At 48.1% G+C, this 25173-nt stretch overlaps 1 protein-coding gene across 1 annotated transcript in view; it reads right to left on the bottom strand.

Annotated features, from left to right (window-relative positions):
• plxna4 (plexin A4) overlaps nucleotides 1–25173 on the bottom strand; it is a 296341-nt gene that overhangs the window by 38165 nt on the left and 233003 nt on the right. The window contains exons 8-17 of the mRNA XM_042335956.1: nucleotides 23222–23321; nucleotides 20864–20978; nucleotides 12689–12889; nucleotides 11269–11365; nucleotides 9881–10071; nucleotides 4335–4486; nucleotides 3223–3340; nucleotides 2195–2331; nucleotides 1140–1307; nucleotides 153–246 (exon numbers count right to left, since the gene is read on the bottom strand). Coding sequence (XP_042191890.1) covers nucleotides 153–246; nucleotides 1140–1307; nucleotides 2195–2331; nucleotides 3223–3340; nucleotides 4335–4486; nucleotides 9881–10071; nucleotides 11269–11365; nucleotides 12689–12889; nucleotides 20864–20978; nucleotides 23222–23321 — 1373 coding nt within the window. The remainder of the gene's footprint in view (nucleotides 1–152; nucleotides 247–1139; nucleotides 1308–2194; nucleotides 2332–3222; nucleotides 3341–4334; nucleotides 4487–9880; nucleotides 10072–11268; nucleotides 11366–12688; nucleotides 12890–20863; nucleotides 20979–23221; nucleotides 23322–25173) is intronic.

Below are 25173 nucleotides of genomic sequence, written 5' to 3'. Positions count from 1 at the left end.
AACCGGGGAAGCATAAAATAATCTATCCATTTGATGTAGTGCCTTTCACATCGGGAGAATATCTCAAAGTTCTTCCACATAAAGTGTGTTGACTGTGTATTTTGCAGGAAGGCAAAGCGCAGTAATTACTGAACACAGTGTACTGTACGTACGTTAATGGTTTCCACTCCGCTGTGCTTGGCTCGGATTTTGGGGTGCTGGATGATGTCCAGGTTGGTCCCCCACACCGTCACGGGCGTGCTGCCACTGGGAAAAGAGAAGAAAAGCGTTTTGCAAATCTCGCTCCAACACAAAATACATTGTCCGAGAAAAGTCAGCAGGTTGTTTTGTCTGACTGTCTAGCTGTCTGGCTGCCCAGATTCAGCTCGCGATCAGGTCCTTTCCTGCAAGAACACTCCAAGGTCCAAAGAGAGACGGGGAAATGGAATGGACAGGCAGCCTGAGGAAGGGGGGCTGTCACTGACTCCGAGTCCCTCTCATTCACCCCCTGAAACCTGGCCTCAAAAGCCTAGTGCAAGGTGATGTCCCTGTATCCTCTCGAGCCGGCCGCCAGGGGGAGACCGGGAAGAGTAGAGAGGAGGAGAAGAACTATGCCACGATGGTGCATTCTCCGATTTAAAACCACTTTGGTGCTGGAAATTGACGTTTCGATTTCAACCCTATAAAGTGGGTTTCCTCCTTTCATTCTGATATTGACCATCTGTCTCTGGGATGGTAGTTTCGAGCTGGGTGGAAAATAACAAGAAGAATAACAACAAACTTGCACTTATATAGCGCCCCTCACGCAGGGTTAGCTTCCCAGAGCAATTCCTTCCCCAATTGGGAGCTTCAAAGGTTGGCTCAACAGATAAGGGTTCAAAGAGGTAAGTTTTAAGTTGGGCTTTGGGGACAGACAGAGGAAGGTGGAGCAAGACGGAGGGAGAGAGACAGGGATTTCCTGAGGATGAGGGCTACTGACTTAAGACGCGGGCACTGATGGCAGAGCAAAATAACACAACACCATCAGTCTGGCGGTGGATTGGGTTGTTGCTGTGCCAGTGCCTGCGCAGATAATAATAATAAACATAATAATAATAATAATAATAATCCTTGTGTTTGATACCAAGACGTGGATTGAGTGACCAGATTGGTACGATTACCTGACGATGCTCCACTCTGGCTCGACCCTGAGGATGGTCGGATCCTCCACGTATTCGAACCGCAGCTGTTTCCTGATGCGGGCGTTGTCCACCCCCACGGACACACTGACGTTCCCCGGGCCCTGCGGTGAGGTGGTGGAGCTGCAAACGATCTCCCCTCCAAATCTCCTGTCACAGGGGGGCACAAAGAGTTCCACTTCAACGTTTTTTTTGGGGGGGGGTGGGGGTACTGGGGAGGGGGGGGGTCAGCCGGGTGGGTGTCCGACACCTGCGGAAACCCATCACCGTTGCTTAAGAATATCCGAACCAAGCCAGAGGTCAGGTTTTCTGGCTCTTTGCCCCCACTCTGTGTAATGCCGTCTCAGAGTCCCTGTAATTTTCCCCTCCCTCACCTCTTCGAAGGTCCATCTCAAGACCTTGCTCTTTGACCGCACCCCCACCCCTCCCCCACCACCCCCTTCGGCTGCCACTCGCTGCTCGGGTGCCCATCAAGCCCATGAGATGTCCTCCCGACGTGAAAGGTAATGCGTAAATGTAAATTGTATTGTACTGTGAGCGTTACCCTAGTAATTCCAAAGGCAATTGCCTCAACTAATATGAATTATAGATCACAAATAGATCAAATAGGGAAGTTAGAAGAAATTTCTTTACACAGAGAGCAGTGGGAATGTGGAACAAGGAGTTGTTGAGGAAAATCACGTAGATGTATTTAAGGGGAAGTTGGAGAGGTACGTGAGGGAGAAAGGAATAGAAGATTATGCTTGAAGGTTTAGTTGAGGAAGGGCAGGAGGAGACTCATATGGAGCATAAACACCGGCATAGACCAGTTGGGCCGAATGGCCTGTTTCTGTGCTGTATATTCTAACGTATTCTAATGTATTTGATATAGCGCCGTATCATGTCGTTGAGACGTCTCAAAACGCTTGATAGGATACACTGCAAAGTGAATCGACTTTGTATTTTGTGGGGAGAGATACGTCAAGTATCTGACACCCCTTTGCATGGGATTGAAGAGCAATTCACCACACGGTTGGACCTTTTTAAGGCGCACTGACCTGTCAAACACACACGGCTGGTCTCCGAACATGACTGACACGCTGCTTCCTGCATCCAGGTTGCTGCCCCTTATCGTGACCATTGTTCCCCCGGACACTGGGCCCTTTGTCGGCATCAGGTCAGTGAGAGTGGGGAGCTGCAAGGATTGAAATCATCGTTAGTTAGAGACACAGACATAAAGACAGACGTGACAACACACGGGGGTCTAATAAAGCTCATACAAGAAATCGCGCGTAGGCACATGGAATTATATGCTTGTACGTGTTAAAAGACCTGCGGTTATAAAATGAAAAGGAGGGGGAGGATTACATTTATAATATAATAAATTATAATAAAAATGCAACATAATATAGTTTCATATATTATATATTATTCATATATTACCGTTTCATACCTTTCATGTAACATACTAAAGATAATCATATTTTAAGGCTTTCAGGCCTGAAATTCTATTAGCCCTAACTTGCAAGACCATTTGATCGCAAAATTTAGGACGTTCCAGTCTTAATTCAGGACTCGCGCGGTCCTTTAAACAAACCTTTAAAAATATAGTTAAAGAGAAAAAGCTTTTCCAATTATGGACTGAATTTCAGAAATGTTCCACAATTCTGCTCAGCCTTAAATTTGAAAGACAACAACAACGAACAGCAAATTACATTTGTACAGCGCCTGTCACGTCAGGAGGACATCTCAAGGTGCTGGAAAGTCAGGGATTTGGACTTGATCTGGGGGGTTGGGATCACAAGGGGTGGAGGGCGGGTAGTGGAGGGGTAGGAGGGTGCCTGAAGGCGCTGTCAAAGAGGAGAGGCTTGAGACGGGCTTTGAAGGAGGCGAGGGCGGGAGCGAGGCGAAGGGACTGAGGGGACTGAGTTCCAAAAGAGTGTCACAAGGCTAAGAAGAGGTGAAATTCCCAGTCAAGACACTCAGTTGACCCTCTGCTTACATCAGCGGGAAGCTTTAATCCCTGGATTGGGCCTCGTGGTCCTAGCGAAGTAGAGCTGGACGCTTAATCGGACTGGGAACTCACCACAAATCTGTAGCGCTGCGTCGATCTGGCCATGAACTCGCGCTTGCACTCATCTACGCAGACCTCCACAAAGCCATTGAACTGGTTGTGTCTGGCCACCCCCATCTCGCACACGATCCTGTGGGAAAGCAAGAGAAAGGGTCAAACGGCCTGCTCTCCGGGATAAATAGCGATGATAATAACAATCGTTGCATCTGGTATAATAGTAATAATAATAATAATAATATCAGCCGTCTCATATCAGACGTCTCAAAGGCGCTTCACAGGATTTTGCTACAAAGTGTAGTGGCTGTGTATTTTGTAGGCCGTCCCCCTGATTCGGATTGCTCTCCTCTCCAAGTTTAGTCCCACATTCCAATGGCCTCACCACTGTTTATGGGATGTTAGCTGTTACGTTTGCCTATACAGTAGAAAACGTCACCTCGTTGGGCATCAATTTTGCATTGTGAAACACTCAGAGATGTTTGCTTTAAAAGCGTAACATAAATGCAAGTTATTATTATGAGCAATGCCGCAAATCAGAATTTTTTTCTTTGGTGGTGGGGTGTCTGACCCAATGCGGAAACCAATCGCTAGGCTTAAAGAGTGTTCAAGTCAGACTGAACGTTGCACATCATACATGCCCCACCTACGCTTGGAATTTCTCAGGTATCGGAATAGAATGCGCGCTCTCTCCCCCGGGGGGGGAACGCACCGTGCTTACCTAATACCGGAGAGGATTAGTGCAGGTTGGCGAGAGACAAAACTTGGGGACTCCAGAGCGTGTGTTGGGGGTAACTGCTGGAGTTTAACCGGCCAAGACCGCATAGCTTGCCATTGGAAGCACTGCCTGGCAAGCTTCCCCCTACTTGCTTCTCCCTACTTCCCCCCAGTTCCCAGTGACTGGTCTGCCCTTTCAAGTCTTGCCAACGAGCGAGCCAGGTTGGCTGGTCTGTCATCAGCAGAGTTATCGCTATGAACAATACTGCAAATTAGACCCATTATCTGGGTGCCGGTCCCAGTGTTTTGCCCTTTGCATCCACGTCCCTCAGACTATCCAGCGATTCCCAACTGCGGGAGTGGACAATACCATTTGTTAATCCTAAATGCAAGGAGGTGTGCAGGCTGCTTACTGTTCCGCTGGGATGTAACCCTCAGACAGAGCAGTACAGTCCACGCCCGCCACACGCACAAAGTCTTCAATCTCCCAGAAGTTCAGGCCGAGGTTCTCCCCATAGATGGTCAGCTTTGTCCCACCTTCCCTGGGCCCTTTAATCGGCCGTATCTGCAATGAATAAATAACAACAAGCAAGTGGATTAGCGGGAGTTCAGGAGGCGGTACAGGAGGAACATCTTCACGCAGAGGGTTGTGAGAAAGTGCACTTCACTGCCGGAAGCTGTGGTTAAAGCAAACAGCATCAACATATTTAAGAGGAACCCAGATAATAATAATATAATATGATCTAATAATCCTTGCATTTGATATAGCGCCTTATCAAGTCGTTGAGAAGTCTCCAAGTGCTTCACAGAATATATTGTAAAGTAAACTGACTGTGTAATTTGTGGGTGAAACGCACAGTAGTGTCATGGATTAAACCATCACAATTTTTGTTTGTTCGTTTGTTGTTTGAAGGGGTTATTACCTCTGAAAGCCAATCGACTAACATCCAGGTTTCGACTTACTGCAAGCTAAACAGAAGCATTTGGAGCAAGGAAACTTGCTTAAGGTTTCACCCTGGCTGGGAATCGAACCCGGTTCCTCTTGCTTGCGAGGCGATGAGGTAGAAGGGAATAGAGGGGTATAGGAGAGAGGATTAGGAGGGGTGGGCTTGGGTGCAGGATAAATACTGACATGGACAAGTTGGGCCAAATGGCTTATATATATGTGTGTGTGTTTGTGTGTGCATTCGTGTGTTTGTATACGTGCAAGTGCATACACTGCGTGTGGGTCTATGTGCATGTCTATGTGTGCGTATAGATGTCCGCGTGTATATGAACACGTACACCCGTGTGATTCTATGTTTGTTTGTGCATCTATGTAGTACACAGGGAGGAAAACAGTCACTTCACCCACTGCAGTGCTGGGGAGAAAGCTGAATGATCAGAGGTGCCATCGTCCTTTGGATGCGACGTTGTACTTTGGTGAGGTCTGCCTGTTCAGGTGGGTGTTACACATCCCATCCCCATGTGACAGGTGCTATGTCAAATGCAAGGATTACTGTTATCAAAATTCCAATTCTTAAGCATAAATCGGTGTCAGGCGTTCCAACAATCCCCGAAATTCGACATGTTCATAGACTTAATCATCCTCGCATTTGACATCGCGACTTAACATGTCGTCGAGACATCTCAAAGCGCTTCACAGGATTTTGCTGTCGTAACTACATTTTAGTGGCGTAATAACGTTTTACCGTAATAACTGCATCGTAATAACCACAAGTTGCAAGGGGGGGGGAGAGGGAGATGTTTTCTGCTTGCGCATTTCACAACAACAACAACTTGCATTTATAGAGCGCCCCACACGAGGGGTTAGCGTCCTGGAGCGCCCTTAATTTAATCCAATTTAATGCTGCGGAAAAACAGTGAGGAGTCATTTCTGTCACCAGATCACGATCACACTGCTCCCCCTTGGGCCAGAGCTACACCGACGCTCCACCATCACCTTTTGTGCCTTCGGCTAATCTACTCCTTTCACCAGACAGCAGGACTCTCATTATCACACACAGCTCTCCTCGCCTGTTTAATCATCAATAAAAGCTGCTCTCCGGACTTCTGATGTAGAAGAAAGACCTCATTTGTTGATGATGTTTTTATGTCTCGTTTCCCCCCCACCCCTGCCACCCCCTCCCCCCGCCCCCACCCATCCGTTCCCCCCACCCGTTCCCCCACCGGCCGCAAACGGTGCGACATCTTCATCTGTGTGAGTTTCAGAGGTACATCGGGGTTTAACCCTTACACCGCTGGCACATTTAGATTCTCAATGGCTCCAGCGTCTCGAAAGGGGGTTGCTCATGGACGATGCAGGTTCAGAGTTGCAAAGGGCAACTTCAGGACAGACACCAATAACCCAGGGGGTATTTAATGACTGGAGCACGGATACCAGTGGCAGCAAAGAGTGTCGTTTGTTTCAAGAACAATTTAGATAGATTTCTGCTGGAAAATATTATCCCGGGATACGGTATATAGTTTGGGAAACGACATGTCAAGCGCCATGAGGTGTGTGGAGTAAGGAAAGTTGCCTAATGTTTCGCTCCCTCCCGGGAACCGAACCCAGGTCCTCTCGCTTGCGAGGTGAGCGGTCTAACCACTGAGCTACAGGACTCCACTTATTACTGAGCCAAACACTGCAGTGTGACTGACCCTCTGCAGTGTGACTGACCCTCTGCAGTGTGACTGACCCTCTGCAGTGTGACTGCGGTGTGACTTAAGACACTGCGGCAGAATTTGCTCCCGAAACCCATTGCCTCAAACCCTGGCCACTCGCCCCCGAGATCGCGGGAGAGAAACAAACACAAAGCATTCGTTAGCTCGTGGCGGTCGCGCTCGCCTTTCGAGAGAGAAAATGAAGGAGAATTCAAAGGGCTGCGGAGAGAGGAGGGGAGGCGGGGGAGCGAGGCACCCAGGCACGGACGCTGGTGTGGGGTCGAGGAGTTCAACGGCAGACACTGCGTGGGCTTGTTGAACGCACACCATTCAGCGGGGGTGGTGGTGGTGGTGGGCGGGGGGTGGGGGCGTCTCCGCATTAGTCAGGGTTCCGTAGGGGGTCTGCGGGCTGACAAAGAGCACACAGCCCAGCACTCTGAGCACTCACTGTTCAGCATCTTAAACAATGCGCCGCAGGCGAATTTCACTGCACAGATGTTAATTGCGAGATGGTCAGAGCAGCCACGTGTACAAAGGACCTCTCAATTTGTACCACAGCTGGGGTGGGGGGGTAGGCGTTTAAAGGGGAAGATCACGGGGATGCAGGTGGTGGTGGTGGGAGGGGGGAGAAGGGGTGGGGCGGTTCGAGGAAGAGGAGAGAAGCGATTTTTAATATAAGACTCTCTCCCCGCGATATCACTGGTAATAAGTCATGGAACCGCGTGAGATGTGCTTCAGGGTTACGAAAAGAAAATTCTGTAAATCTACTTCACGGTTATTTTAAAGGAACTCAGATTCTTTCTCCCCCCCCCCCAACCCCACCCCACCCGCCCCCATCCCTCCCTCCCTCCCCCATCCCATCATCCAGGCTTGTAATCCCTCCCTGCCCCAATTTAAACTCAGTGTACTGTTCGGAGGATGGCTCCGGCTCAAATTGGCTGCTGTGTTTGCCTGAATAATAATAATAATAATAGTGTTAGTTGCTTTCAGGAGGTGATAATCCCTCCCCCCAAAAAAACGATTTGATCGCTCAATCCACGACTGTTTGTGGGGACGCTGCGGTGCGCAATTGGCTGTCGCGTTTCGCCCGCAAAATATACAGTCAATTCACTTCACAGTATATTCTGCGAAGCGCTTTGAGACGTCTCGAAGACGTGATAAGGCTCTATATCAAATGCAGGGATTATTGCAATAATAATAAAATAATATTTAAAAGATCCTTGCATTTCACATGCAGCGCCTTTCACGTCGAGAGGACGCCTCTAAGGGCTTCACAGGATTTTCGCCCACGAGACAACCGGTCAATTCACTTCACAGTCTATCCCGTGAAGCGCTTTGAGACGTCTCGAAGACGTGACAAGGCGCTATATCGAATGCAAAGGATTATTATTTTACTGTAAATTGCAAATGCAGTGACTCGCGGGCGAAAACATTCACTTCGTCATCTCTGACCCACTTTGTTTCACGACAGACTGCAAGGTTTGTACCTATTTGCGAGTTATTGCTACTGTTGTTATAAGCCTTATGTGAAATGGGGAGCTGGGGGTGGAGATGTACAGCTGGTCAATCATCGCCTGATTGAGGAAGATAAATTAACCCTTTCGGCCGTGACCCTCCCCTCACAGACTGTTCAGCGTTCTGCCTTCACATTTCGCGTTTGGTTAACCACGTGTAGCTCTGGCCGTCACACTACAGCGAGGAGGTTATAACATAGGAGAGAGTGCAGGGTAGGTTCACTAAGATGTCACCAGGGATGAGAAGATACAGCTATCAAGAACGACTGGACAGGTTGGGTCTGTCCTCTCTCTGGAGATGCTTCGGTTGAGAGGGGACCTGATGGAGGCGTTTAAGTTGTGAAAGGATTCGATAAGGCGGACGTTAACAAGCTGTTTCGATAATAATAAGACTTGCATTTTGATATAGCGCCTTATCATGTCGTTGAGATGTCTCTAAGCGCATTACAGGATATACTGTAAAGTGGATCGACCATGTATTTTGTGCTGATGGGCCAGGCTGGGCACTGCTGTTGACAGTACAGCCCAGCATGGCTCATCGGCAGGACCTGGAAGGGCAGACCAGTCACCAGGGGTAGGGAATTATCCCACTCAACTCTTGTTAACCCTGCAAAGCTAATGCCCTCACGGGTAGGGTGGTCCTAGTTGGACAACCAGTGGGAAAGTTTGCCAGACAGCGATATCAATGGCAATCTATGCAGTTTTAGCTGGTTAGAACTCAAGCAGTTACCCCAATGTATACTCTCGGGTCCCCAAACCCTTGGCTCTTGCCAAACTGCGCCTAATACTTTCCGGAATTAGGGAAGCAGAATGCGTCCCTCGAGGGAGAGAGAGTGCGCAGTCCATTCCAACAATCTATCGCTGGGATTTTCATGTGTAGGTGGGATGCATGGAATTCTCAGTTTGGTTTGGATACTCTTAAGCAACGGTGATGGGTTTCCGCACCCACCCTGGATAAATGCGACATAAATTTCAATTGTTATTCTCGCATGTCAGATGAGCATTAAGGAGGTAATCTCCCTGATGACTTTATAGGGTTGACAATCCACCCAGAAGATTGCTGTCTCGGTCGTCCCATAATAATATAATCCTCGCATTTGATAATAATGTAATCCTCGCATTTAATGTGGCGTCTCAAAGCTCTTCACAGGAATTACTGTGGAGCGTAGCAACTGTGTAGTTTGTAAGGGGCAAACGTGGCAGCCAATTTACCCGCAGCGACGTCCCACAAGCAGCCAGGGAGAGAATGCATGAATCGTAACCTGTTGGAACAAGGACACCGAGAGAAAGTAACCCCCTTCCTCTTTCAAATGAATAGTAGCACGGGATCAAGCAGATGGAGCCTCCGTTTGACGTCTCATCCGAAGGACGGCACCTCCGACAACACAGCCTAGCGTCTAGACTGTGAGTTCAGAGTCCCCGACGTGGGACTCCCAACCGAGACCTTTTGACTCGGTTTTGACGAGAGTGCTACCGACTGAGCCAGGCTGCCAACCAGATTGTATCTCCGCAGGCAAACTGAGATGCCGAGACAACCGCAGTGCCCTCCGCCTAATACACTGGAGCGGCAGGAGATTTCATGGGTACTCGGTGGGACTTTTTGATCGTGTTCACAGTCACCTCCACCCCCGTCAAGTGCCCTGGGACCCTACCCTACGTGAACGGCGCTATACAAATGCAAGTTGTTGTGGTTGTGGTGGTGGTGGTGGTGTTGGGGACAACGGCCTAAGCTGGGCTGGAAGCGGCTACCAACTCTAGCTTTAAACGACATTCCTCCCCTCATCTCACGCCGCGGCAGTTACCTCGGTTATGCGAGGGTAGGGGCACTTGCGGTTTATTCTGGAATGTTCCAGCCACTGTTCCTCGGGGGCGGGGCAGTGCTGCCTGAGCGCACAGCGGTCCTCGCCTCGGCACCAGCCGCACTCAAAGTCAGGGTCGGCCTTCAGGCACAGGCCACAGCTCTCCCGCATCACTCCGCACTTGTACAGGTGAACTGAGAGGAGAGAGAGCGAGAGAGAGAGAGAGAGAGAGAGAGACAATAAACAGAGCGAGACAGGCCACAGCGCGAAGCTCAACTCAACAGAGACGCCGAGCACGCTCGCAAGACGACAACAACAACAAGCCCCTTATCACGTCGCTGAGACGTCTCAACTCGCTGCTCGAGAATATGCCGCAAACTGGATCGACTGCGCGTGTTGTGGGCAAAATCCCGGCGGCCGATTGCGCACAAGTAGTGGCCCACGAACACTCGTGGATTGAGTGACCAAGTTATTATTCTTTTTTTTGTTTAGTTTTTTTTTTGACGGGATCATTACCCTCGGAAAGCGACCCACCAACAGACTAACAACCGGGTTCCTACTTCCCGCTAGGTAAACAAGAGGCGTGAGGAGTGAGGAAACTCGCCCAAGGTTTCGCCCGGCCCGGGAATCGAACCCGGGTCCTCTCGCTCGCGAGGCGAGCAGCTCTGACCACTACACTACAGGACTCCAAACGGCCTGTTTCTGTGCTGTATCACTCTATGTAATTTCAGCACTAAATTGGCAGCTTCCTGAGAGACGTCCAATGGCTGGGAACCAGCAATGCGTGTTGACCGAAGCAGAAACATTGGCTCCGTGGAATAAAATAGCCTTTAACTGAGCGCAACGAGACAGGGAGGCGCACAAAATGATCTGCACCACTAGTGCGCAAACACAACTCATGGCATAATGGGATAGAAATCCCACCTGGGTCCAGGATTTACTTTATATGCTTTCATTTTCGAAGTGGGTTTTATTATTGATAGTAATAATCATAATCCTTACAGTTGATATGAACCGTTTCAAGTCGGGAGGACGTCTCAAAACGCTTCACAGGGTTTTACTGTAAAATGTAGTGACTGTGTATTTTGTAGGCGAATGCGGCAGCTAATTTGCCCACAAACAGCCATGAAGTGAGTCACCAATTTTATACGAGGGGGGATTGTTGGCCAGGACACAGGGAGGAACTCCTTCCTCTTTTGGATTAGCGTCGCGAGATCTTTAACGTCCACCTGAACAGGCATAGACGGGACCTCGGTTTATCATCCATCCGAAGGATTACAGGAAAACAGTTTCAAAGTTAAGACTGAATTCAACAATTTGCCAAATTCCTGGCGTGTAAATGGAGTGGATTTGGACCCGGCTGGAATTTCATCCGCAGATTGGCTCCTCACCTTTGTTATGTGCCGGGTTGTCGATGCTGAAATCCCCATTCCAGACCACCGAGAGGTCCACCGGGAGATTATTGACCTCCGTTTCCTCGTAGGAATACTGGAACCAGACACACGGTCGCACAATTACGGGCAACGCAGAGCTGATCAGCAAACGGGACAACATCTCTCAAATACAATTCACTGCTGGGGGGGTGGTGCAGAAACACCTTAGCACAGGGCTTGTCTCGTGCTACTGTAAACACAGTCTGAGGCTTCTGATCGTTACAGTTAGTTTTCTACGCTCACTCCGACAGGAGCCAGAGGTCACATCTTTCACCTCTAAGACTCCGTGAGTCTTACTCGGGTAATGCAAGTGTAATATGTTTGGAAGAACCAGGCAACTTTGTATCTACGGTTCCCAAAGCTTTGCGTTGGTAGACGAATCCATACAGAATTAATTTGCTGTCGACTGAATTCACTGTATATTTTGTCATCCAAACACGGCAGCCAATTGCGCACAGCAGTGTCCCGCAAACACTCATGGACTGAGTGACCAAACTGTTATTATTATTTGTTAAAGGATTATTAACACCAGAAAGCGATCCGCCAATCGACAAGCAACCTACTTACTGCCAGGTAAACAGAGGTGCGTGGGGTAAGGAAACTTGGCTAAGGTTGTGCCCTGCCTGGGAATCGAACCCGGGTCCTCTGGCTTGCGAAGCGAACGCTCTAACCAATACGCTACAGGACTCCAATTTAAAGGTGAAGTTACCTTTCAGAAATATCTGTCTGCAATGCGATACCTTTCTATAGCACAACGTTGCAACTGTGGCTTGTCTGAATGGGCCCCATTGTACGGTAAAGCTCGCCACAGTCTGGCATTGTTTACCTGCCCTGCACATGAGCAGCATCTGTTAGCGCAGGAATTAGCAGAAACAAAGCCGTGTTGAAGCTCGAAAAGTGAGCCCTTTGTCACGTCGTTACAAAACAAGAGCAGTCGGAAGGATACCCAGGCCTTTGATTTTCGATACCGGCTTTGAGGAACGTTCAGGCAGAAGCAAAGCTTCACAGTCACACTGGTACACACACACACACAGGGCAATGGTATACACACAAACACAGGGCAATGGTATATATACATACACACACAGGGCAATGATATATATATATACACACACACACACAGGGCAATGGTATATATATATATATACACACACACAGGGCAATGGTATATATATATATATATACACACGCGCGCACACACACAGCAATGCTCTACACACACACACAGCAATGCTATACACACACACACAGCAATGGTACACATAAACATAACAACGGTATACACACATACACCGAGCAACGGTATACACTTTCGCACCCACGCACAGACACACAGCACCGCAGCGCTGTGAGTACGTGTACAACGTGTGTGACTTACTGAGATGTTCTGACATTGGACGCTGGAGCTGTTGAACCTCAGTGCCGGGACCCTCTGCTCCACCCCCTGGATGTTCAGGATACACTCGTACCCTCGCTGACCAGACTGAGGCTGTGGCAGGTTCTTCGCTTTCAGCGTGATCGGCTTCACCACCCCGACCGGCACCAGGAGCTTCACGGCAGGAAGGAGCTGCGGACAGTCCTGGAGAGCAAGGACCAGAGGAAACTCAGCAACAACAACTTGTATTTACACAGAGCCCCCTCACTCACGCAGCGTAGCGTCCCAGAGCTCCTCTCACGTCTCCCGTTCCCCCACCCCACCCCCCCCAAAAAAGGACCAAAATTGCACCTTGTCTTCACTGTTACTGTGGTATGACTGGCAGTGAATATACAATTCAACGCTCAGATATTTCCCATTATAAGTGTAAATGTAAAATGCGTGTATTTTGTGGGCGTTAAGCGGGAGCCAATCGCTCACAGCGACAGATCTTAAGACTGAAGATCAGGCAGAAACGTGGGAAATTCTGAAATCTGATCCGAATTCTGAAGCTTTGGACTGTATTCCTCCGCTTTACAGAACATCCTGTGAAGAGCTTCGAGACGTCCCAATGACGTGATAAGGCGCTGCGTCAAAGGCGAGGACTTTTGTATATTTTACTTTGTGAAACAACGGTGTTCCAGACGAGCGGCAGCTTTAAGGATTTCGTGCGATCTTCCAAGTTGAGGCTGAACCAAACCATCTGACAAAACTCCGAAAAACGCCGAGTTACGCTGAGTAATTTCTTCGCCACGCGTTTCTTATCTGCAATAAATTCACCGAGAGCAGATAAACCACCAGGCCTCGCGGTTACTGTGAGCCGAGCTCTAATGTCACGGCGCGGCTGACTCGAGTTCATTAAAACCCTGACTAAATCCAGTCTATTTGCTAAAGACGGACTCGTTTGCATATGAAAAGGCTTAAAACAGAAAGAAAAAGTCATTATAGATAGGACTGAAGGGTCCTGTATGGAGAATTGACAACTGTACACAATGTTGGGTTTTATCAGCTTAGCGTGACTGTCATGTTAAGTAATTGAAATTTAATGAGACTTTATCCCCACCATTGGCCTTCGTTGATGTCTCGTGTGAAGCATGAAAAATTAAATCCACAGAGTGTGTTTTTTTTTAATCGCTCCCCTTATAAAATACGTCAACATTGTCGGCAAAGGTCAAGCAAAGCTATTTACACACTGGCATCGTTGGAGGTATCTTCCCCCAATCCCATCGGAAACAGCTACGAGACTTTAACCTTGTCGCCCGCTCCACTGTCCTTTCATTTGGTTTCCGTTACAGGTTGTGAACGTTGTGTGTGAAGTGGGGGGGCTGGGGGCTGATTCGAGGGCAAAGCTAACTGCAAAATGAATTTGCGGCATTTCAACTGTTTTTATAACAATAATAATAATAATAATCCCTGCATTTGACATAGCGCCTTATTACGGTGTTGAGATGTCCCAAAGGGCTTCACAGAATACAACATAAAGTGTAGTGACTGTGCATTTTGTGGGCGAAATGAGGTGGACAATTATGTCCCACAAACAGTTGTGGAATGAGTGACCCAATCTTTTTTTTTGAGGGATTATTACCTTCCCTGAAAGCCATCCACCAATCGACTAACAACCGGGTTCCAACTTACTGCCAGGTAAACAGAGGCGTGTGGAGTAAGGAAACTTACCTAAGATTTCGTCCTTAGCTCGGGAAACAAACCCGGGTCCTCTCATTAGTGAGGCGAGTGCTCTCACCAATACCCTACAGGACTCCACACTTGTCCTGTGAAGTGTAGTATCTCGTAGGGGAAACCGGCAACCAATTTGCACACAGATGTCCCACAAAGAACCGTGAAGTGAACGATCAGTTTTATCTGGTCTGTTGGTTAGGACACCAGGAGAAACTTCCTTAGAGCATCAGAACATTAGAGCAATGCTCTGAAAAGTGTAGGGTTTGGGTTTGAGGCACAGGAGAGCTAATGAAGTTGAAGAACGTGGCATTGACTGAACTTATTTAATTAATCTACAATAAACCATTGTTATCTGGAGGCAATTGCTGCTCCAGTTACAATTTCTCATTAGTTTATTTGCATCATTAATCTGACATATTAATATTACGCTCGGGCAAGGAATGTCATCCCTTTCGTGCCCCCAGTACAGTAAAGCACGCGTTCAGTGTTTACGGGCAGTGACCTGCCGATAAACGAGAGAGATTAAACAATAAAAAGAATCCCTGGGTCTTTCAAGTCTCAAAACGCTTCACAGGATTTTGCTGTAAACCCTGGTGACTGTGAAGATTGTTTTTCAACCCCAGGTTCCTGCTTACCGCTCGGCAAAGAGAGGCATACGACGGACACGGCAGCCAATTAATGCACGGCAACAACTTTTACGTGAGGTGGTGCCTCGGAGCGCTTGACACCAGGCCAGGCAAAGAGCGGAGGTGACCGCAGGCTGAACACGAGATATCCCGCAAACAGCCAGGAAGTGAATGACCCCGTTTCATCTGCGGGAATGTTGGTCGGGACACTGGGAGAGAGAAACTCTCTTCTCTTATTAAACAGCACCAAGTGATCATTGACATCCATCCACCTGAACAGGCAGATGGGACCTTGGCTTTGTGTCTCGGCTGAAGGACAACACTTGCAACAACACAGTGCATCCCCAGCGCACTACTGGAGTGTCAGCCCCAGATCCTAACATGGTGCTTTAATCCACAACCTTCTGACCCGGAGATGAGAGTGCTCTGGGCTGGGGCTGAGCCAGGCTGACAACGATAGCGACCTGCACAGGCACGCAGCGAGGGTCTGACTGTCTTATCGGACAACTCTGGCCGGCCTTTAAAAAGACACTGTCCTCATCATTAAAATCTTTTACGTCTGTTCTCCTGCAAAGACATCGAGCGACACAGAGCTGGGCCTTCAACCAGGTTCACGGCACTGCGTCTCGTGCTTGCGAGCGGCCGAAAGGAGAGGTTCGTCGAACGCATTTTCACGATGGCGTTCAGTGACGGGATAGAAGTGACTCAAGACTTGCCTCTCTGACCTCTCTTTCGGTCAGCTGTGCTCCTCACCACACATCTCTCCCCGCCCCCGCCACGCCCCCTCCCCCACCGGCTCAGCAGCACAAAGTGCTTTTGAGACGTCCTCCCGACATGAAAGGCGATGTATAAACGACTATTGTGTTGCAATTGTAAGAAGGCCAAAACTGTAATTCCAGCTCGAAATGAATACGACTGTAATTGTCTGTAATCTCACCAGCAAAAGAGAGATGACATCTGGATATTTCAGTTAAACCACCGCACCTTTTACAGCTGTATCCTAGCCATACAAGTGCCGTTTACTGTATATTACAAAAACATCGACTTATCCTTACCCTTAAGGTACGGGTGAGTTAACATGTCAGACTGGACATGCCTGTACGCTTTTCCTTTGATGTGGCTCCTTTGATTGTTTAATTACTTTTATTAGAAGGCTGGAAGCTGGCAGGCGGATTATTTTTCACTGAATGCGAGATCTGTTTTGCTCGGTTTCTGAATCCGAGAAGACTGTTCGTTAACCCGAGACACCACACGCTGTCGGTGCGAGGCTGCGATTGATCGCTGTTCCCGTCACGCGGTTAGAAATTCCGTCCGTGTCGATGCAACACCAACAACAATTTACATTTGTGCAGCGCCTCTCACATTGGGTGGGCGTCTAAAAAGTGCTTCACACAGCTGACCGGGAGCCCAAGCTGGGCTGGTCTGGGGGTGGGGTGGGGCTGGGGGCGAAGAGAGTGTGGGGGGAAGGGGGGGAAAGATGACCAAAAGTTTCCCACTGTTTGTCCAGCTAGGACCACCCTACCCGTGAGGGCTTTGGCTTGCTGGGTTAACAGGAGCTGAGTGGGAGGATTCCCTACCCCCAGTGACCGGTCTGTCCTTCCAAGTCTTGTCGATGAGCCAGGCCGGGCTGTGCTGTCGTCAGCAGTGAGTGCCCTGGAATAATGTGAACTTGCCTGACTCAGGAATTAGGCAAGTTTCCTTCCTCCACACACCTCTCTTTACCTCGCAGTAAGCAGGAACCCGGTTGTTAGTCGATTGGCGGATCGCTTTCTGCAGGTAATAATCTCACCTAACACCAGCCCAAAAAATGTGGTCACTCCATCCACGACTCGTTTGTGGGGACTCCGCTGTGCGCAATTGGCTGCCGCGTTTCACCCACAAAACGTACAGTCAATTCGCTTTACAGTATATTCTGTGAAGCGATGACGTGATGAGGTGCCGTATCAAATGCAAAGAAGGATTATTATTGTTGTTTTATTATTAAATGTCAGGCCTGTTGGGAGGGAATTGCCACTCAGCTCTCACTTGCTGACTTTCACCAGTTCTCAAGTCAGAGCACTAGATGGAGCACTGCATCTTTGGAAAAGTAGGAATGTTATTCTCGCCGTGACCTGTTTCACCTGTTGGCTGATTTTAATGAAAAATAATCTTAGGTAATCAACATGTGTGACAGCCTGGCGCAGTCGGTAGCCCTCTCTCTCTCTCTCTCTCTCTCACCTCTGAGTCAGAAGGATGTGGGTTCAAGCCCCCACGTCAGGACTTGGAATCGCACAGTCTAAGCTGATGCTCCAGTGCAGCGCTGGGGTGGTGGGGTGGGGGGGCTTCGGATGAGACATTAAACCCAAGTCCTGTCTGCCTGTTAAGGTGCATGCTGAAGAATCCCATGGCGCTAATCATAAAGAGAAGGGAGTTTGTCTTCATGTTCTGCCTAGCAATCCCCCCAAATAAAATGTGTCGGTCGTCTCACAGGCTGTTTGTGCTGCAACATTCGTTCCAAAATACTCAGTGGGTAAAACCCTATCACATGCTTTGAGACGTCCTCCCAAACCGAGAGGCTGCTCTATCAAATGCAGAGAACATTATTACTGGCCCTGGTTTCTCAGATACTGAAGATATAATTGGACGAATACTGCGGAATAAAAGACACTTTTTCACAGCAAAATAAATAACGCAGAAAGAATAAATTGCTCATTTGTGTGATTGGCCAAGGCTCAAAATTGCTGGTCAACTATAACAACCACAATAACTTGCATTTAAATAGCCCCTTCACATGGGGCAGAGACTGGGAGGGCTTAATAACTTGCCAATACCTAACTAAAGCGGCTCTAAGGTATTCAACACGCTTACAACGGAAAGTGGTCCGACCAGGCAAACGTGAAAGAAAGATCTTCATTTGATCAGAGAGGAGGCTGAAGGTTACGATAAAGATTTCATGTGAATCGTTGATCTACATCACTCCACTGCCTGCTGAAAAGACGCTCACATACACACACTCACACACACTCAAAATAAAACTGTGTTTGGATTTTACATGTTTTATCGAGCTCTGGGCAAGCTCCCAAAACAGCAGGAATAAGATCCGAGACTATTAAATGCACAGACTGCAGGAAGATCTCTGAATTAACAATAACCTCATTACTGCCTCACATTCAAACCCATGACCCATGTGTGTTAATTAGGTTTGTCAATCACCCGACTTGCTGTGGAGCCTCCTGCGAAACAGTCAGTGTACAGCGTCGGCCCATTTAACACTCGATTTCAGCTCCTGGTGTCCTACGCTGGGTGGCAAGCACCCAGTGGGCCTTCGTGTTACTCTGAGTCAGAAACCATGCAAAATACACAGCCCGGAAGGAAGCCCTTTGGCACATCGATCGTGTCTCTGCCCGCTCTCTGAATGAGCTATCAGTTTCATCCCATCTCAGACACCGGGAGAGAGAAACTTTTCTCCACAGAGTCTTTCACGTTTCTCCTTCTAAGATATTTATCTGATTCACCCTTAAAAGCTACCACGGACTCTCACCTTCCACGTCTGGCTTTCCACGTCCAAATAACTCTGTGTAACATGATTTCCTCCTACTCTCTCCCTTTCCTCAACAGGCAGCTCAGTCGCTAGCACACTCGCCTCTCACTGAAAAAGCTGTGGCTTCAAGCCCCACGTCGGGAAGTGAGCTCAAGTCTCGGTTGATGATCCTGGGGGTTGACACGTCTTTCAGATGAGATGTCACTCACCCCTGAAGTCCCATCTACCTGTTCAGGTGAACATTAAAGATCCCGTGGCACCATTTGAAAAGAAGGGAGTTTCTCCCAATGCCTCGGCCAACAATTCCCCAAGTAAAATTGGTCACGCACTTTGTGGGACATTGCTGTACACAAACTGAAAATCACGCAGTCACTTCACGTGTGTTCAAAGTCCCGACGTGAGGCTTGCACCCACCACCTTCTGACTCAGACGCGAGAGTGCTACCAACTGAGCCAAGCTGACACCTGAATTCCCACAGTTTCGCCAGCTAATAAATAGCAAGACGTTCTCTCCCCTTCTCTTCCTCCTCCCACCCCACCCCCTCCGCCCCTCCGACCACCAACACATCTTCAAAATCAATAGACTAGCTGACAGCAAATCAGTTATGACATTGTGTAAGCAATATCTATACATCACACGCCTGTCACCCACAGGAAAAAAAGCAAACATGGATTTATTGTACATAAAAATAAGGTCATTTCCTCCATGAATTCCAAATGCTTATTCTTGTGATCTTTGAAGTTGAACTCCACCTTAAGTCGCTTAAGTCTCGGACTCACCTAAGACAGGAAACACAGGCTTCCTGTGAAGGACTGTGTATTAACACCAGGGCTTAAGGTCCCAGACACAATGTCCGGAATTGCTAGTCTTTCAATCATGCTGCCTGCCAGCTTTTCATTTAAGCTGATGGCAAAACAGGAGAAAAGTGAGATATCAGACAGTGGGGGCGGGGGGGGGGGGGGCTAACCAGAGGCCAGAGAATAAATAAATGCACGGAAGGGAGCTTCTCCCGATGATCCATTTCATAGGCTGTTTATTAAACTCCGCTATATCCGCCCTCAGTATATATACACACTCAGTATATTCCCCCCCCCACCCCCCGCCAAGCCTCAGTACTTGCTAACCTGAGGCTGATACTTTCAGACCCTCTGTGGAGAGAGACAGAGACGCTGTAGCAAACAAAAGAGACGTTTGCTCGAATAATAATAATAATGATGATGATAATAATCCTTGCATTTGATATATCGCCTTACCACATCATCGAGACATCTCAAAGCGCTTCACAGGACATATTATAAAGAGGATTGACTGTGTATTTTGTGGGAGAAAAGCAGCAGCCAATTTTGCACACAGCAGTGCACCACAAACAGCCACAGAGTGAATGACCAGTTTTATTTGGGGGAATTTGTTGACCAGGACACCGGGAGAGAGAAATTCCCTTTGCTTATCGATTAGCGCTCGCTGTGGGATCTTTATGATGTCCAGATGAGCAGGCAGACAGGACCACAACTTAACATCTCATCCTAAAGGACAGACTAGATGGAGCACTTAAGACGGTGCAGAAGATTCTTAATCGGTCTTAATTTGGAAACTTGTTTGTCTGCAGAAAATCGATCTCCGAATTAGGAATGCTGACAATTGCAAGACGGTGGTCTGACGAACATGTGTGATTTGGGGGCAGTTCAGTGATTTCACTCCTCCGAGCTCAGTAATTAAAACCAGTCTCCCGCTGGCAAAGTTTCAGACGTGGGTCAGCTGAGTCAGGTATGTTAGAAAAAAATACTCCATAGAAACCTTGCAAACCTAAAGAAGGCTTTACAGCCAGTCAATAGACCGTAAACATTGTAAAACTGAGCTCTCCCATGTAATACGTCAATCTCCCGATTCAGTCTTAATATCGGTTGTTTAATCATCCCGATGTTTAGGAAGAGTACTTTTTTTCTCCTCCCGCCTCGACTGTTCAAATACCCTCCGCGCCAGCCTACCCAGCTCCACTATTCGCAAAATCCAGCTTATCCAAAACTCCGCTGCCCCCATAACTCACCCGTACTAATCTCTGTAGCCCACATCGCACCAGTTCTAGCCAGGCTCCGCTGGCTCCCTATCACCGAACGGATCGATTTCAAGATCCTCACACTCGTCTTCAAATCCCTTCACCTCCCTACCTCTCTTTGACCTGCCGTACTGATGGTCAAGGGAGTCGCTTTGTATTTTGTTATGACTTTTGCTCGCTTACTTTCCCGTGAACGATTTTTTTCCTTAAAGTTGCAGAACTCGGCTGCTTCAGCCACATAGAGGGTCGGGAAGTCTCCTTACCTCGGAGATGTTGACTCGGCCCTCCTGGAAGGAGCACGTCCGTGGATCATGCGTGCACATGTGCCGATATTTGCACCAGTGACATTGATAGGGGCTGTTTACACATGACAGGCACCTGTTCGGACAGACATACGGAAGGAAACACGATTAGGTTGTATTCTGAGCACCTTACAAAAATCCATCAAAACATGCCAGACTTGAAATATGAAGTGGGGAGGAAGGGAGGGAGGGAGGGAGAGAGGGAGAGACAGCGACGGAGGGAGGGGAATGAGCTTTTGCCCAGAGGCAAAGGGTTGCGGATCTGAGGTTTGCCTCCATATACGCAGTCACTACACCTTACGGAAGACTGTGTGAAGCGTGTCGAGGCATTCTCAACATTGTAGGCACTGTATCAAATGCAAAGGCTATTAGGATCATTAGGAATAAGGGCAAATATTTCAGTTGGATTGACTGTATATTTTGTGGGCGATACATAGCAGCCAATTGCGCAACAGCAGTGACCCAAATAATAAATTTTTTTTTAAGGTATTTATCACCCCCGGAAAGCGATCTGCCAAATGGCTAACAACCGAGTTCCTACTTATTGCTGGGTAAACAGAGGCGTGTAGAGCAAGGATACTCACCTAAGGTTTCGTCTCGCCGGGAATCGAACTCGCTTGCGAGGCGAGTGCTCTAACCAAAATGCTCCACAACCAATACGCTACAGGACTCTAGGAATAGGAGGGTTGGCGGGGCGGGGGTGGGGGCTTTTGTGAAGCATAAAGCCTTGCATGGACCAGTTAGACCGAATGGCCTGTTTTAGTCTTGTATCACTTTATATAAGAGAAAATATTAGCTCCTTGGAGGTTAGAACTTCCACCTGACACACTGATTAAAAAAAACATTCACCTCAATCCGTCCTTCAAACGAAAAGACTGCGAATCTACAGTGATAATTTAAGCGCTCTAATCCCATTCTATTTATTTAATGTTTTATTTAAAGTTTTGCTGACCACATTAATATAAAGTAAAAAACGCCGCAGTGCAGACAGAATAATAAAGGGATTAATAATGTATTGCGGTTCTCCCCTTGACGGTGAAGGGCTATAACAATGCAGCATTCATTCCTGCACAATAAATATTTTAATTTAAAAAAATGTGACCTGCTTAGTTTAGCGCTGACAACATTGTCCAGTCCGAACCTGAGAACATACAGACCAGGAAGTTCCTCTCTTAGATTCCCTGGTGTACGCTCAGGTAACTGATAATAAACGATCGTGCACAATAACAATAATCCTCGCATTTGATAGCGCGCCTTATCGCGTCGTTTGGACGTCTCAAAGCGCTTCACAGGATAGACAGTAAAGTGAATTGACTGTATATTTTGTGGGCGAAACGTGAGAACCAATTGCGCACAGCAGGGTTCCCCCCACGCACAGTCGTGGATTGAGTGACACCTTTTTTTTCGAAGGGATTATTACCCCGGAAAGGCGATCCGCCAATCGACTAACAACCGGGTATGAGATATACCTGCTCTGCGTAAGGAGTTCACTCAATTGGCCTAACAGCTGTCTTTTCATTTCACGCTTTCTTATGTTTCCCGAAGCTCCGATAATTAAAGTTAAGGGACGGGCAGGGAAGATGAGGATTGAAGATGGAGTGGCAATTGGAATAGCATTTGCTGCAGATTAAAACTTTCTCAAGGATTACGTGAGGGTATAATTAAGAGAATTGCTTTCCAGTTTGGAAGCAACGTTATAGGACCATTGAGACCACAATAAATGTAAGAATCAAACTTTATGTCAGGAACACAAGGGCTGGTTCAGATTCGTCTCATCATTCTCGATCACTCTAAAATATCCGGACAGAATATTAATGAGAGCGAGCACGTACTGATTCTAGTCTGGCTCGGTCGGTAGCACTCTCGCCTCCGAGTTGGAAGGTTAAAGCCACATCGAGACGTTGAACTCACTGTCTAGACTGACACGCTATGTAGTGCTGGGGTGTAATGAATCGCTGGTATACTAACCGTATACTGGGTGAAATATGGCAGCCAATTGCGCATCGGGGCGTCCCACAAACAGCTGTGGAGTGACCAAATTATTTTTTCTAAAAATAACATCTGAAGGGAATGTTACCCCCGGAAAGCCATTAGACTAACAACCGGGTTCCTACTTACTGCTTGATAAACAGAAGCGTGTGGAAACTTGCTTAAGGTTTCGCCCCGCTGGGGAATCGAACCAGGGTCCTCTCGTTTGTGAGGCGAGCGCTCTAACCACTGAGCTACAGAACTCCACAAATTTGGACAAGTTTGGGAAGTGCTGAGGGACAAAGCCGCCTCGTGCCACCCAGAGTAAAGGCTGTATGCAAGATAACTCACGAATGGTGGACGCTGCAGTTATAGAAGACGAAGCTGGTGCTGGCGAACGTGATGCCCGTTTCCTTCGACTTCAGGTAGAGCTGGACCACTTGGTGATCACCTGCGGGAAAGACGACAGCCCTTAGCAAAGTCACAGCATCATTAACAACGAGCGAGGCTTGTCTGCCACTTCAGTCACCGTCGTTCCATTGGTAGAGTTTCCACTGTGTGAACAAGCCAAAACCACACATGTGTTTGAGGGGATCTGTACCTGATGATGGATGGTGCGGAAGTAGCAAGCAGCCCTCATTTGGGCTAACGATGAGCTTCAACAGTCTTGCGAGACTTAAAGGGAAATCAGCAGGAGCACGATCTGTTCAAGGTCCCCTCCCCCACCCCCCATTTTCCTTTCTCTAATTGTTCCAGTCAAACTCGTTCAATCACGAAACAATTTTCAAAGAACGCAGCAGTCCTGGAGAATTGTGACCTTCATTCATCGTCTATTTCGTTGCCGTGATTGTTTTTTTTTGTTACTTTACTGGTGAAATAAAATTTGTTCCGTTATCAAAATCCTGACTGCAACACCAATTGTTGCGGCAATTGTTGCTACCAGTTATTACCAATTATTACCATAGTGTCACTGCGGTGATAGAGGAGGCGATTTAACAAGGGTGAGTCAATGTGTGGCTTTTACTCAGCATCTCTGCTCTCATTTAATGAACGGCCAGGAATCAGAGAGATCAGTCTCCCTGCTCTTCCCAGACAGCTCTAGAAGCCGAAATGTCCCTTTATTTAACCTCAAGATCATTGCCCTACAAACTCCGGATCTCAGAGAATTTCTGGCAAACTTTTCAAATTCTGCCTGAATTTCAAAGTCGATCATAATACTATTCATGCCGCCGATAATAACACTCGCAATTGATATAGCGCCTTATCACGTCGTCGCGACGTCTCAAAGCGCTTGACGGAATGTACTGTAAAGTGAATTGAGCGTATTATTTTGCGGGCGAAACGCAGCAGCCAATTGCGCACAGAAACCAAATTATATAAGTCCTATGAATGCGAGGTGCTGTTGTTTGTGTATTGCCTCTCGTCTGTTGACACACTTCGCCCACCGGTGACCTCTGACTGTGAAGAGGGCACCTCTTCCAACTTCCAGGAATAATGACGAGGTAAGAAGAGAACAAACACAGACGAGGGAAACACACACGCACACGCGCGCGCGCGCACCGCCCGCAGCAAGCACCGTCTGCAGTCTCATACCATCTTACAGAGGCTCCCAACAACCAAGTGTGTACAAACGGCAGCACAGTGGCTGCTTTCCAGGAAGAACAGGCTGTTCTTAGCTCCTGGGATGGTGCCCTGGATTAACTGTTGTACTCAGCAACACCATCCCACTCATACAGCACAGGCTGCTAGTACTAGGAACACAGCCACAAACCCCCCTCCCTCTCTCTCCTCCGTCGCTACATTTATCAAAATGTCAGCGCAAAGAGGAGAGCAGAGGGCTGGGGTGAATACGCTGAATAAGAGCCAACGTAGCAAGTCGAGCATGCGACATGAGCCTTGATGTTACTCAACTCTGGCTCATCTTGAAGAAAACGATTGCTCTTTGTCGGTTTGGTTCCTCGGTTGGGTTCCAGAGTGATTGGCGCAGACCATGGGATGGGATTTTAAGCGCTCCGAGACCCTCCCCCACGTGAAGGGCACTATATAAAGAACGAGTTGTTGGCGCTGGCTGGTGTTGTTGGTGGGTGCCGTAAATGGGGCATGCGTTGTTTCGCTCAGAAATTACACGGTGCTTCCACTTTACAGCGTATCCTGTGAAGCGCTTTGAGACGTCTCAACGACGTGGTAAGGCTCTATTTCAAATGCAAGGGTTATTATTATTATATTTTTGACCGTACTTTGGGGCACCTTTCCCCCTCTCGTCTTCCCCAGTAAAGCCTACCAGCCAGCTGTCCGATATGCTC

Source organism: Callorhinchus milii, unplaced genomic scaffold (assembly GCF_018977255.1).
Source record: "Callorhinchus milii isolate IMCB2004 unplaced genomic scaffold, IMCB_Cmil_1.0 Scaffold5, whole genome shotgun sequence".
NCBI classification, from domain to species: Eukaryota; Metazoa; Chordata; class Chondrichthyes; order Chimaeriformes; family Callorhinchidae; genus Callorhinchus; species Callorhinchus milii.
This window is presented reverse-complemented; position numbering and strand designations above follow the sequence as displayed.